Raw genomic sequence first — 13,985 nt, 5'->3', positions numbered from 1 at the left:
CAGCACATTTTCTCATGAGTAGAGATCCTATTCGATAGTGATTTGCATGTTGAGTGTTACAATGAGTAATAGGTTTGCCTCAGTGTGGATGGTCTGAATTATCCAAAGAAGAAAGCCAATTACGAAAAACCTTTTTGGATTGCTGCTCTACGTGCAAATCAATTTCAAGTCTGATCTCTACTTTTGAGGTATGTTTGGCGTTGGTTCAATTCTCCCATAGAATTAGCGATGAAATTGGGAAGAAAAAAAATCAATGAACATGTGCAGTTCTTTAGGGATTTGAATTGATCTACAAGCCATAACAGTTTAAGAAAATGTACTAAATATTTTTTGATTGGCAAAAATATCTCTAAGAATAGGTTTCATGTCACGCTTAAGGGTTGAGTGCTTTTACTGCAAAATTCGAGCGTTCCCTAATTGTTACAAAGCGCAGTTTTGACAAATTAGTTAATGCCACCAGCCCTGTGTTTTGGATACCAAATGCTGTAAAAAGTCATCATTATGTCATAAATTGTTTTTCCCAAATATATAAAATATATTTCATGCAAATCTAGGGTTTTCAGTTTGGGCCGCCTTTGATCTTAATTTCGTAGATTTCAAGATACATATTTTGGATCATAAATGAAAACAAAAGTGCTTAGTTTGGGTTAAAAAGCATATTTCAGTACATATTTTGACGAGTTTTTATGCAAATCCAATAGCATAAAACATATTTTTCTAATGCAAATCTTGGTTGCCTCAGTTATCATGACATAATCTTGACGCAATTTCCTTGGTATTCATTGCCTCTTTCAATTAAAAAGGACTCAAGCTAGCGGCAATCTTCTATGCTGGGTCAAAAAATATTTACATCTTTCAATGATGTGTAATGTCATGGAGTTATGAGTGCTAAAATTTAATGAGTTCAATAATCACATCTGTTTCTGCACAAAAAGCATTTGATCTTTTTTTTTAAAAAGGCTGCTCATTTTCTTCCACTGGAAATTGAAGGTGGGAATAATAAGGATGAGATGGATAAAACTGGAAGATGTTTTTGAAAATGTGAGGAGATATCTTATCTAAGCCTGTTGTTTGATTTTAAGACAAAATCCCTTTGAAAGGTAATATGTTTGCAATGGATTTCACGTTACCTTGCCAAAGCTTCTTCAACACTGTTCTCCATAGTGATGGTATCTACCACGCTCTATCATAAGAGAACATCTCAGATGTTTTGAATATAGGTAAATCATACATTGGGTTTGTATCTAGCAAAATATTTATTCACGATCACAGACACTCTTCAGTGGCGTGGCCACATTGATTTCATTAACGGCTGTTATCAAGGATGTGGTTTTGGCCGCGGACGATTGCATTTATCTCAAGTAGTCTGTTGGCGTCGAAAAGTTGTTTTGCCGCACTTATGGAGGTCCACAGTACCAGATACTGAAGCATTAGTCTCTTCAAAACACAAGGGCAAGAGGACGCACCATTCTACTCAATTCAGATCATCAGTCATGACTCGTGAGGTTTCGAAGTGTTTCATTTGAGCACTGGGGTTCCCTAAGAACGGCCCAATTCTGCTCAAATATGCCTTTATCAAAAATAGGGATTGAACTTTTAATGTGGCAAGTTGGCATGTTCTTTAATACGCTTGCTACTTTTAGTTTCGGTTGATGGACTAGATATTGGTTTAATTTAACGACATATTTTGGTTCCCTGCGTAAATTCATCATTTTGATATACTGGTACATTGATAAAACCCCGATAGGCAGTTATTGTACTCGGATTTGTCGTTTTTTGTTCGGAAAGTCTATGACGCAACAATAATGCTTGCGTACACACATGTTTTCCAAATTCAACAGATTTATAAATGAGCAAGCCAAGTTTTGATCAAGGGATTAAGAATTGTTGCAGTAGGTCTTTGAATTGAAGATATTAACTTTCATTGAGGTCCAACACTGTCTCTTCAAGAAATGATTGGTAACAACCTGAATGATGTCTGATTATTTGTCCCCATTGTAATTTTTTAACCTCTTTGTCTTCTTTTGGTTAGAATACTTTAAGTGACAAAGACATTTCTTTACTGTCTTGAAATGTAATCTACACGTTTTCTCATGCTTTTTTCTCTAAAATTTAAGCTTGGCTACTTTCAACCACTAGTGATATCATGTAGAGACAGGAAAAACATTTTGTTTTGGCGTTGAGTGTAAATTCCAGACGTTTCTCAAAACTAGTCTTGTTCACAAAAGTTACTCTTCTTGTTAGGTTAACTTGTGCTCGGACAACTAGTTTCATTCAAAAATGTACAAAATTGAACGGCAAAGCTATGATACCTGAGATAATGAGTCGCCACTGCAAGCCAAATTAGTTTTGACAAACATCTGGAATTTACACTCAACGCCAAAACAAAATGGTTTTCCTGTCTCTAGTTGATATGGCAAGTTGTTTTTTTTCTTGCTTCTTTTGGGCCAAAACATACCGGAAAATAGCGTCTTTTACTCAGGTGAGTCTGACGATTTGGAGAGCAAAGTGGTACCTCGGGCCACCCTGAAATATGCAGTGAACCAGATTAATGGCCTCTTGCGTGCTTTCTAAGTTGAGCCAGTGCCGTCGGAGGTGCCAAGGACTGACGGAGCTCTGGCACTGCTTAGTATTGCCTCCCTAAGTCGACACAATGTAATTGGACATGAAACTAATCGATTGCATGATTCACATTTGCCCTCAATCCACTTATTCTACTCTTCTCTAGTTTTCCACACCCAGGGAGTAGCAAACACTCGCAAAAGAAATAGTTTGTCTTTTACATGGACCGGTTTTCAGCTGTACAAAATTCCCTCTCCGGCTCGCAAAATTCTTTCATCACTTTCATCACTGGTGGTCATTCAGGTACAAAAGAACCCAGCAAATCATGGGTTATTTATCCATTACTGTGTCATTGTTTCTGGTGGGTGTCTCAAATGGGGTGGATGGTCTTAACCTTTTCGTACCTGCAGTCGGGAAGCAGGCTGCTTGACTCCAAATCTTGAAGTTCCGCAGATTATAGAATTTAGGTTGCGGAACTTTATTTTCAACTTAGCGGGAAAATATTGTTCAAAGCAAATACGTTTCTTATTTCTTTATTTTTCACTTCAAGCCTCTGATCAAGAGTTTTCTTCGATGGAAGAGGCCTGGGCGTGGCAAATCAATCAAGAATTTGACCGATACTTTCGTATTCGCCCAAGCCGAAAGAAATAAAAGATGACATTTCATTATGCTCAAAACCACGAAGGAAAAAGGCAAGACCAAGTCAAAACTCCCCAAAAGCCCATGCTGCCAAGCTAAGTGCATATGTTTGGCTGAGTTATAATTTTATGCCTTTTACCTTCTATTCTTGAACTGGTCTAATCAACTAAAAGATGTAGGTTCACGTTCAGCCCAAGGCGCTTCTGTCGTCTTTGTGACCGATCGTCAAACAGCCGGCCAAGAGGGATGCTCTAATTTTTAGGTGGACCATGGTTTTGGCTCGCGGTGGCCTTGACCACTCTCACCCCTAGGAACGACGAAACATTCATCTCTCAAAAAAGATTCAAAAGAAAGAGATTCACGACGCCGTTGAAGTAATACACGGAACGGGAGGGTCGAAATTACAGTACGACCATGATGCTAATAATATCAATGAAATTGGAAACGACTTAGCCAAATCCATCAAAGACGGTGGTTTCACAATCCAAACCACCTCAACAATTGACAAGTCTACCAACTAGTTCCCAACCGATGCAGCTCGTCTCGGTGTAAGGTATAAATGTTCCGCAACCTGAATTCTTTAAGCTACGGAACTTCAAGATTTGGAGTCACTCAACCTGTTTCGCGACAGTAGGCACGAAAAGGTTAAGAGGGTGAGGCATTTTGGTGGGCACAATGAAAGAGATGATTGGGTTATTGGTATGACGTGATCATTTCGACACCCTAAACTCCGGGTGCATGTTAGTCATTTCACTTGAATGACCAACGGCTTTAAAACGATAGGCTTTATTTGCGTTGGAGTAACTCATTTTCTTCGCTTCTTTTAAATTCAAAGGTTTCGTTGTTTATGCATGGGGCATTGCGTTCTCAAAATATTTTTGACTTTTTTTAATGGATGATTCCTGAGTTCAAAATTTGAGAAAACTCTCTAAGGGATCAATGGTTGTGAGTTCTAGGCAAGAAATTGAATTCAATTGCAAGGTCCATATTATTCTGGTGATAGTATCACTTTAACTAAATGTCTGAGGAGGGTGTATACAATATTCTGTTTAGGTCAATCAAGTTTCTTTCGTTTGAGAACACAGAGTTTCCATTTAGGTTTTGATGTGAGATCCCTGCTCAACACATTTGATAAACAAATGAAAAATTGCCTTTGTTTAAGATGTAAATATTGGTAATTGCGTTGATAATTCAAAAATTTCAAGGAAAACAAATGAAATAAGAAAAATGACCGCAAAATTTGGCAAGGTAAATGGCAGAAAACATAAGCTTTATGAAGTCACCATGGCAAATGGATGTATCTAAAGCCAACCAAAAGCCAAATTGGTTTGAGGGATGACAATATTTTCAGGCAAGTCATGTTCCTAAATGTCTTGATTCAGCAATGTTCCCAACCTGGTCTTACATACAATTTACTTTGTTCTGAATGCAGTGTAAAAGAGTGAAAGTGGCCACCCTTTGACCCTTTCCAAGAAAACCTTGAAGTATTTGTGAAGTCTGCTGACAATTAGTAAATTAATTAAGGCATGTTATCAAGTCTGAAGTGCTGACATGCAAGAAGAGCTTGTGCAGCAACTTGTGCGTTTCTAAGCCTTCTTGAGAGAATAAAACGCATAGCGAAGAAAACATATGAATAAGAAAGCTTGAAAAGTTAAAAAAACATTCAAATCATGTGTTTTGGGTTTATTTTGATCAATGAAACACCTTTATTATACTGTCGCAACCTCTGGTCAGAATGGACGGAGATAGTGAGTGAAGCTGCTAATCGTAAGGGCCCCTATGGAGTCTAACTTTATTTTTATCATTATTGTAACATTTATTTTCATGGTTTTTGTCAGTGGATACAAATTTCTTGCAAGAGAGACTAATACATGTTGTTCATTGCCTCCTGAAGGTAAGGGGCTCATAGAGCCCAACAGGTAGAGAATAAATGAGCAATTGGTGAAATCATTGGGTTGTCACATCATCCATCATTTGTGTCATCATTCTACTTAATTGCAACCATTGGAAGTTTGAAAGTAGGTCAACTTGAAACCGGCCATGACGCCCAACATGATCTCTGTTTCGGCTTCAAAAGAGTCGGATAAAAACCGAATGTTGAAAGGTTGCCGGTCAGCTGCAAGAGAAAACATGAGCACATCAGCATTACCGACCAAGTTCCATTGAAATTAAAGAATCTGCTCCTACTTTATATGATTTACTAACTTGCCTTCAGTTGTCGTCTAGGTATATAAAATAAAGTTATTAAATGCTCTTTTTATTCCCCATCCCTTCCATGCATGGTGTGGAGTTTAGAGCACCCGCTCTGTTTTTTTACAAAGGAATGATTTTGCCTTTTTTGCCCCAAAATTCGTGCAGTATGTAAACAACAACAAAATTTAATGAGAGCTTGCAATTTTATTTTTTTTGAATGCTTAAGACAAATACAGAAGTTACTTAGTGTAGGTTTGAAGATAATTTCCTCATTGATTCTCTTCCTCCAGCTTTTTGAACAACCAAAGCACTTACGTGTCCTATAAGTAATTGCTGACTAAAATGTCATCAATAGGGACGGGCAAATTGTGTAAAAAAAAATTGTCACCAAAGACCACGTTTTTACACATTTGCACTTTTCACTTTTATTTGCACCCTTTTACTTTTTTCTTGCACTTTTTTCACATTTGGTCTAAAACTGTTTATTTTGGTTATTTAGAACCTTCTTCGAGTTAGAATTGGTTTCAAAATTAGAATTGAAAGGCTGCCGCCAAAATAAAGATATGAAAAGCTTAATATTGAACAATTGATGTCAAGTATTAAATTGTGTGGACCCAAAGTTCTTCACTTTTGGTTGAGAAACACAGGAAAACAGAAATGAAACAAACCAGTTTCATGTCAAGAGACAAGCTAAGAAGGACACTAAGATAGTTAAGCAGCCCAAAAATCGGAACATTGCTGCCTTCCTTATATCCTCCAGGCTAACTGTGTTCTCTTTTTGAGAAAGAAAAATTCCAACTTTTCTTCAGTTAGATCAATGTAGAAACTGAATCTATGTTGCAGATCTATTGGTGGGAAAAGAGAAAAAGTAAGCAATGGAGCGCAACAGTCTTTGACCCAATTCAAAAACGTTGTGTCAATTTTGTCCAACATTGAAGCAAGATTTGTTTTTTTATGCGCTTTTCAAATTTGTATTGCTGTGAGAAGACATTTGAATATCCTTTCTTTTTTGATCTTCTTTGCACCTTTTCTTAGACTGTTTGGCCTTTTTTGGACTATTTTCTTACAAATTTCGGTATAAAGCAGATCCATGAATATTGCAAGTAGAAGTTAGCTCGGAACAAGATCGATTTTGACATCAATGTCATCGTGCAGCTCTGCAAAAGGTCAGTGTCAACAGTATAATCAAGAAATTACATATTTTTCACAACTTTTCACAACTTCTTGAAATTATGTATTAAAACCAGACAATTTGATTGAAGAGTTAAGGACCCTGTTTCATAATTTTTCATTGGCTCAAAAGTGTTCATTATTTGAATGGAAATTCAGTGCAAAGAGTTGAGCTTGTTTTTTTATCGTGGCGTCATGCTTGTTGCACCACTCAATTTTTCAATTAATTTACACTTTTGTGAAGTACTGTGAAGTACTGGAAACCTTGGGCTCCGCCTAGTTTTGTTGATCTGTGCAGGGTCCACCAAACATTTGGGCCCTGAATTAATCAACAACACGGGGCAAAACAGTTTGACAATTTGTTTAGTTTAAATATACGTTTAGTTTGCCGCAGTTTTCAGAAAGACAAGTTGTGTGTCCTTCTTAAAATTGGATAATTTTTCGTGAGAGGCTTTTCTTGCTGTCAATTTCGAGATAATTTTTTGATGATTTAACTGAATATGTAAAAGAAAAGTTTTCATTTGATTGATCTTTTGATTATGTTTGCTCTATTCGGACAATACTGTGCGAAGCAAAAAATGCCTAGGGCATTGTACATATGAGACACACCGGGGTTCTTGGCGAAAAAAACGGTGTGAAAGTGCAAATAATTATAAAGTTAAATAAACGAAACGGATGTTTCGTCTTGAACTGCTGAAAGTTCCGATTTCTCCATAGGTAGAAGCCGTAAAAAAGGTTAAAAGGTACAAAATAGACAAATTATAACCTTTCACTTGAATAGTTCTGGGGATTAGATTCCCTCTAGCGGTAAGAAAAGCCCATTAAAAACCAAATCAAACCCAAAATATGAAAGAAAACACAATCCTAACAAGAATTGTTCCAACAGGAACAGGATCGTTTTGGCTCCTTTTAGCCTATTCCCTGCATTTTTTGTGATACAATATCTAGGCACATTAAAACATTTATTAAGTTATCAATTGAGCTTCTTCGTTTTATTTCAAAGGCATTGATTGTTTTGTTCCAGTGTTTTTGACATTAGGACACGTTAGCAATTAATTCTAATGTTATGGTTAACGATTGATTCTCTTCTTGAGCTCATTGTTATTGCTTAGGGCACTTCTGTTCACTAAAATTATTTTGGGTTTTTGGTTGGATCAAACCCATGAAGCCAAGAACAACTCAACAGCAGCTCTCGTTTTTGCTGACTTTGTCAAATAGAAAACAGGAAGTCGTATTTGATATTCAAATTCATTGGCAAACTAAATACCGTAAAAAATTCAAGTGGTAACAATTAGACGAATGAAATCTTTCCTTTTCAATAAACAGGGGATTACAATCCTTGCAGCGGTTATTAAAGTCGACGAAAACCTACATAGAAAAACTGCTAAAAGCTTCTGGCTTAGGTACAGTTCTTCTTCATCTATTCATGCATGATCTACAGAAGTGAATAAAAAGGTCCTTAACAATGGAAACTCGTCAAGAAGTAATCAGAAAAGAACCCAAATATTAAAACGGATGAAAACATTCCAAAATGTGGAAACTTTAAAGTAAAAAAAAAATGCCGAAAAAGAGTCCGAAAACTGGAAAACTGGTTTAAAAGAAATGGTAAAATCAAAACTTTGGCAAACCCATTTTTACTCGGCCAAACAGGCGAGAAAAGATGAAAAAGAATCCTCTCTAGGTTTTAACTTTTTTTTGAGTTCTAATGATAGCTCTTCGGTTTGGTCCAAATATTTGACAACGGCCTCAAAATTGGTTGTTCTAAAAGAGAACAGCTCTTTTTTTTTAAATGCCGACAAAATTTGTTGTCTTGCCGTCGAGCAGAAATTGCAGAAGTTTAAGGGTTCGGACTTGCGAAAGAGCTGAAACGAGGCATTCAGAGTAAAACTAGTTAGTATAACCCTCTCGAATTTCTACTCGACATCGTACCATCAGCATTTTTTGGGTCGGAGTCTATTTTAATGAGTATTCCTATCCCGTGGACAACTTACTGCAAATTGTTTTGGACATTTCAACTGCTTGGGTCGACATTGTGTTTTGAAGTCCCGCCGAGCGTCCACAGAACTGGCTGAACAAGCCTTGCTCGGACATCATGGCAGGGTTCAAAGCACCAGGAATGACTACACAATCAAAACGGCTTTTTCCACCCGTCGAGCCATAGCCACAACATTCACTAGGCTGCAAGAGGGTTCAGACCGTTAACTTGGTTGCCAAAACACCCATCTTGGGATATGCCATTGTTGGATCTGAGAGCTTACCTTAGCAAAAGCCATTTCCACTGTTTCCCCAGAGGTCATGAAATCGGACTCCATCACGGTTGTGTAACAAATGCGGCAGTTGCCTCGCTCCCGTCTTCATGAAAAAAAAAATAGGAACGAAATGTAAATGGTAAATCTCTTAAAATATGATCGGAAATATCATAGTGTGGAGCTCTGCCCAAATAAAGTGACATATATGTTCTTAAGGAAAGGACGTATTCAAAAGATTAGTGCTTTTTAGGCATCCCCCCTTCAAAGTAAAATGAACTGGCTATTTGTTTAAAAACATTTTATTCGTTTTGATCCACAGTTCAACCGCATATAAGATTTTTCAAGAGAACTAAAGTCCTCCCAGACTCCATTTGTCAAAAGCCAGGCATCAGTGGACTCGAAACTGAATGATAAAAGGGGACCTAAAGATCAGTTGGTCAAAATGGAAGCAAATTCGAGATCATCAAAGACCACGAAATCGGCGAAAATTCAAGAATACTAATGTATTGCATAAAAATATTTCTCCATTTTCCATTTCATTGCTAGAAGATCAAAGCGAAATTTCTGCCAAAATTTTAGTTGAAAGAGCTCCTTATCTATTCCTTGAAGTAACCCAACTTGACGCCCCTATCCCACCTAAGGTTGCATGTAAAACGAAACTTGTCAATCCTTTCAATATTCGTCGAACACCCTTTTATAATATGCTTGAATTATAATGGGTGTGAAATTTTGTAGGAATTTTTGTCTTTTTGCGCCTCATAAAATGCTCTGATGAATCTATGTCGTGCAATGAACTTTTGGAATCGATTTTACCTTGGCCATTTTGATGCCATTTCCTTGGCATTATCTCACTTTGTCATGGTTACAGAGAATATGGCATCGCTTTTTGAAACCATCTCTTATCGGCCAGATTCAACGTCTTTACCTGATACAAATGTTTTGATCTTGGCTAGCCAAATGTTGGCCACCCACGTAATTGTACGTCTGGACAGTGTCCGCGGACGATCCAAAATAGTATTGAGTGCATCCATCGGGGGCCAGATTGGGATAATCGCAAGAATATTGTGTCACCTAAAAGTGGGAATAAATTGTGTTTAACTAGTTCTCCTGAAATCTTTAGCAATGAGATCGTTTCCGCGAAGCCTAGTCACGTCTACACAGGGGGACGAGGATAAAGTGTCATAAACAAAAGCATGTATTGTCTTTTTGAAAATTGCTCTAGATATACAGCAGATTTTGGATTTAGGATCTTCGATGAAGTTCCCTTCGGTATATAAATGATTAATCAAATTGGTCGCTCTTGGCCCAAAATATTTATTGAAAACACCCACTGCCAGCCTCACCGCTTGCACGCTCTGTACTGTCCTTAGAAATGACTTGCTAACCTTGGCTTCCGTCCTTCGAAAACTGTTGTTCAACAAGCGTCGCAATGGTTTCAATGCAAAGCGAATGCCGTTGGCAATTGGGGCACCAATTTTGAAAATAAATGGTTCAGCCATGTAGTCACTTATGCCAAAGCAAATTCTGCAACACCTTATAAAATTCACCCTGTAGATCACATCATTTTCATTCAAACCAGTGGGTTTTCACAAGAGGAAACAAAACCAGGCGACCAATTTATTCGTTTGGTTTACATAGGGCTGTTCAAATATTTTGGAACTGAGTGAAAAAAAAGTTCCCAAATTAGGTTGTGTCTATGCTAAAAGGACCTGGGCTCCAAAAGTTCTACGCAAAGTTCTTATGGTAATTTTAAGCTCACTTGCTCTTGAAAAGTATAAACATCATTCAATCATTTTTACCCCTATGACGGATCTGTTTCTTTACCCAAGTCAAACGAAATGGTCATTTTTATCTCGTCAATAGTTGTTTGCAACAGGCTCATACTCTTTGTAGAGTATTTTATGTTAAAACGTTTCGATCAGTTCAATGAGTATTTTTTTCTTATGTTCATACTACAGATTTGCATAGAGCTATTTCTTCTCGTCAATATTTGTTTGCTTCAATATCATGTTCTTTGTATTTTCAGCAAAAATATTTTGATCTTTTCAATATATAATTTCTTATGTCCATATTAAAGAATTACGCTGGGTATTATTATTCTGATTATTTTCAATAAGATAAAATTTTGTTCCAGATATATAAGGCTCGTCGAGTGTAAAGAAACTTCCTAATTGGGCCTAGGGATTCGACAGCATCTCTACTGATTGAGGTTGGCTATCAAAACCATTTATAGATGCCTGAAAAGCTCCTGGCAATCAACATACATTTGCCAATCGCGACCTTTTGAATTTATCAAAACTAATGCTTCCAGTTTTCTTCATAGAATTCACATGGAGTTTTGTGACAATTCATTTATGGTCCCGCAATACCAAACCATCAAAATGTTCATCTGATGTGGAAAGCAGATAAGCTACATTAAGAGGTGGCAACAAAAAAAATGCATTTCGTTTTGTTTTGCATGTTCGCCAAACGCATCCGAGATTTTGCCACGGTGGCTGCCATCGCTCAAGAAGCTAGGAGAGCAGAATGTTAATTACAATTTGGACGGGGCTCAAGACACAGACCCTTACATTCCACCAATAACCATCATACAATATCAGCAGATTTGAGTTTGGCAGCCTCTGTCAACGGGCATGAGTCCATTTTGGTACGCTTCTTACCTTGATGTTCCACTGTCGTTGCCCGATGCCAGTTCCTTGACCTGTATTTCCCAATTGGAACACCAAATCATTGCACGCCGAAGTCGAGTCCACATACACTGAAAAGACGGATTTCGTTTGGGTTACTTTTTGGTTTCATGTGACCAAGCATAGGGTTGATTACTGTGTTCGCCTGTGTTGATTCCGCATATTGAGGGTGGGGCTTGTCCGGTGGTTGAGGTAACTGAGAACGTATCCGTCAGGCAACGGGAAGCCAATGAGATCGCTTTGGTCGCTCCCGGAGCTCCAACTACTCCTAATTTCTGTTTAGACACGACGTCGCTCGACGTGGATGGACCCGTGATCATGAATTGGTTGAAATCCAGACGAAGCTGTAAATTGATTACAGCCGGATTGTTATTGTCGAACTTAAACCAAGCCAAAAAATATCAACATTGTATGGAAAGAGTTCACATTCACTAACTCATAACAATGCTCAATCTTCACGCTTGAGCTTGGCCTGAATTAATTTTCATATAGGGTTTCAAGTACCAATTTGCAAATGTGCAGGTTTGGTGATCTCTATTCAGCCTAATCATGTCAACCCACTAATGATGATTAGAGGCCGGATTTGTAATTGGTTTGCACGTTGAGCAGAAATTCGTGAGAGTTTATCCTAACCGGTTTTTTCTTTCAGAAATTTAGACTATTCGCACATTGGACAACCAATTCCTCATTTATATAACCCTCTTTGATTTCTGCTCAACAGGCAAGTCAACTTAAAATCCGGTCTCTAATGAATTATACTTCGGTTTGTTTTTTCACGGGCTTTTCTAACCGCCACAGGGAATGTAATCCCAGTACTATTAAAATGAAAGGTTACTTAGCTTATACTTTCATACTATTTTTGTTTTTCATTTTGATTATACATAAATGGACACAAATCTACTCTTAAATAAGCGATTGTTGACAAGAGTCGACATAACAATAGGCAGGCAAGAAAAATACCGACTTCAAGAAATCTGGATTATTGATACACAAGAGGAGGAGCTAAAATGAATACTTGTAAGTGCTCAAGAGTGTGCCTGTCATTGTGTCCGGCAATTTTATGAACTATAAACAAATTCATATATCGTAAATTGGATGTTCAGTTGCTCCTCCCACTCCTCTAATTTTGAAAAGCAATTTTTGCCACTAAAGAATTTCACCTGGCAAATGAGGAGTGGGTTTGAAGGCAAGAAATTACATTTCGAATAAATCTTTTCCTTTTGTTTCGGTTTAGTTTTTAATTTTTCAACATCTACGTGATATTCAGTTTCCAGTGGTATGGAAATGATTGATTATAATTATATACTTATTAGACAATATTTGATGCACAAAACAAGTTTGAATGATACGAAATAACACTTGCCCATTATATTGATTCGCAGCTCTCGATTTCATGATTAAAATATAAAAACAGAAAAAACGTCAATCCTGTTCCACTTTAGAGTATGGCTATTCAATGAATCGCTTTTGGCTAACGGGATCAAAACGAACTATATAAAGGTGCTCATAAATACAAATCAAAAAGACTCCAATGGACCGTAAAGAGAAAAATCCCTGGTTTCCAGCGTTTGACCAACTCACTTGACAAATGTTATCCCCGCAAGGACAAATGGTCAAACTGCACCCTCCAATTTCGCTTCCGGCCGATTCAAAATAGGTGCAGTTTTCATTGGACGTTTGGCCACAAGTTGCACTAACTACAAAATAAATTGTATCGATTTAGTAACCAGTAGCTTGCAATGAATCGACCAGCATTGAGTAGAAACTTACAAGTGCAACAAACGCCATATCCTTGAGCACAAGATCCAGAATTGGTTCCACTTTTGGCCGAGCATTCATCAGCTGTGTAACAAGTGCCATTTTTACTGGCTTGACCGATGCAGGGCTGGTTAGGGAACCTAAAACAAATACCAGACTTCCAAAAGTCATACTTTTCAAGAAATACATTTTAAATCGAAAAAGCGTCTCTGAGGGGGAGATATAAACAAAAAAGATGGTATAAAAATCATTCTTTTGGACATTTACCATTTGGGGGGAAGCGCTTGCAAAAAGTCGAAAGTCAAGTCACGTAAAACTGGAATTTGAAGTACTGGATCAATTATGAGAAAACATGTTTTGGTTGACATGGTGTATTGGGTTGAAAACAAATCAATTTGCAGCCAGTATTGACGTGGGATGGATAAGCTGGCATTGTCTTCACTTTTTGGGTGTGGATCTACACCTTTGAAGCATTTAATCTTCGATGTATGCGGCGGGTTTGACATGTTATTCCACAAGGGAAGTTACTCTGGAACATGAACCGCAGTTTGTTTTTGCTAAGGTAAACAAACCTGATGCAATCATTAATTGAAGAACGCTTTTTTTCCATGGTCATTTTTTGACGGAGTAATAACCCGTTTTCTGAGGTAATAAGAAATCCTTTCAAAAATACTCGAGCCTGGACAAATTGTCTAAAATTAAGTAAAAGGCTCGAGGGCACTCGGAC

The 13,985-nt window shown here is 37.6% G+C and overlaps 1 protein-coding gene across 1 annotated transcript; it reads right to left on the bottom strand.

Moving 5' to 3' along the window:
- Window positions 1–5,016: 5,016 nt before the first annotated feature.
- LOC131891926 (uncharacterized) lies at window positions 5,017–13,398 on the bottom strand (the record flags this gene model as incomplete). Its single annotated transcript, XM_059241619.1, is given in 8 exon segments — window positions 5,017–5,317; window positions 8,556–8,742; window positions 8,823–8,916; window positions 9,739–9,884; window positions 11,474–11,571; window positions 11,637–11,844; window positions 13,082–13,197; window positions 13,271–13,398. Coding segments are annotated over 8 exon segments (1,102 nt in total), but the record flags the coding sequence as incomplete, so codon positions are not given.
- Between the last annotated feature and the right edge of the window lie 587 nt (window positions 13,399–13,985).

The sequence above is a fragment of the Tigriopus californicus genome, chromosome 12 (assembly GCF_007210705.1).
Source record: "Tigriopus californicus strain San Diego chromosome 12, Tcal_SD_v2.1, whole genome shotgun sequence".
Classification (NCBI taxonomy): Eukaryota; Metazoa; Arthropoda; class Copepoda; order Harpacticoida; family Harpacticidae; genus Tigriopus; species Tigriopus californicus.
This window is presented reverse-complemented; position numbering and strand designations above follow the sequence as displayed.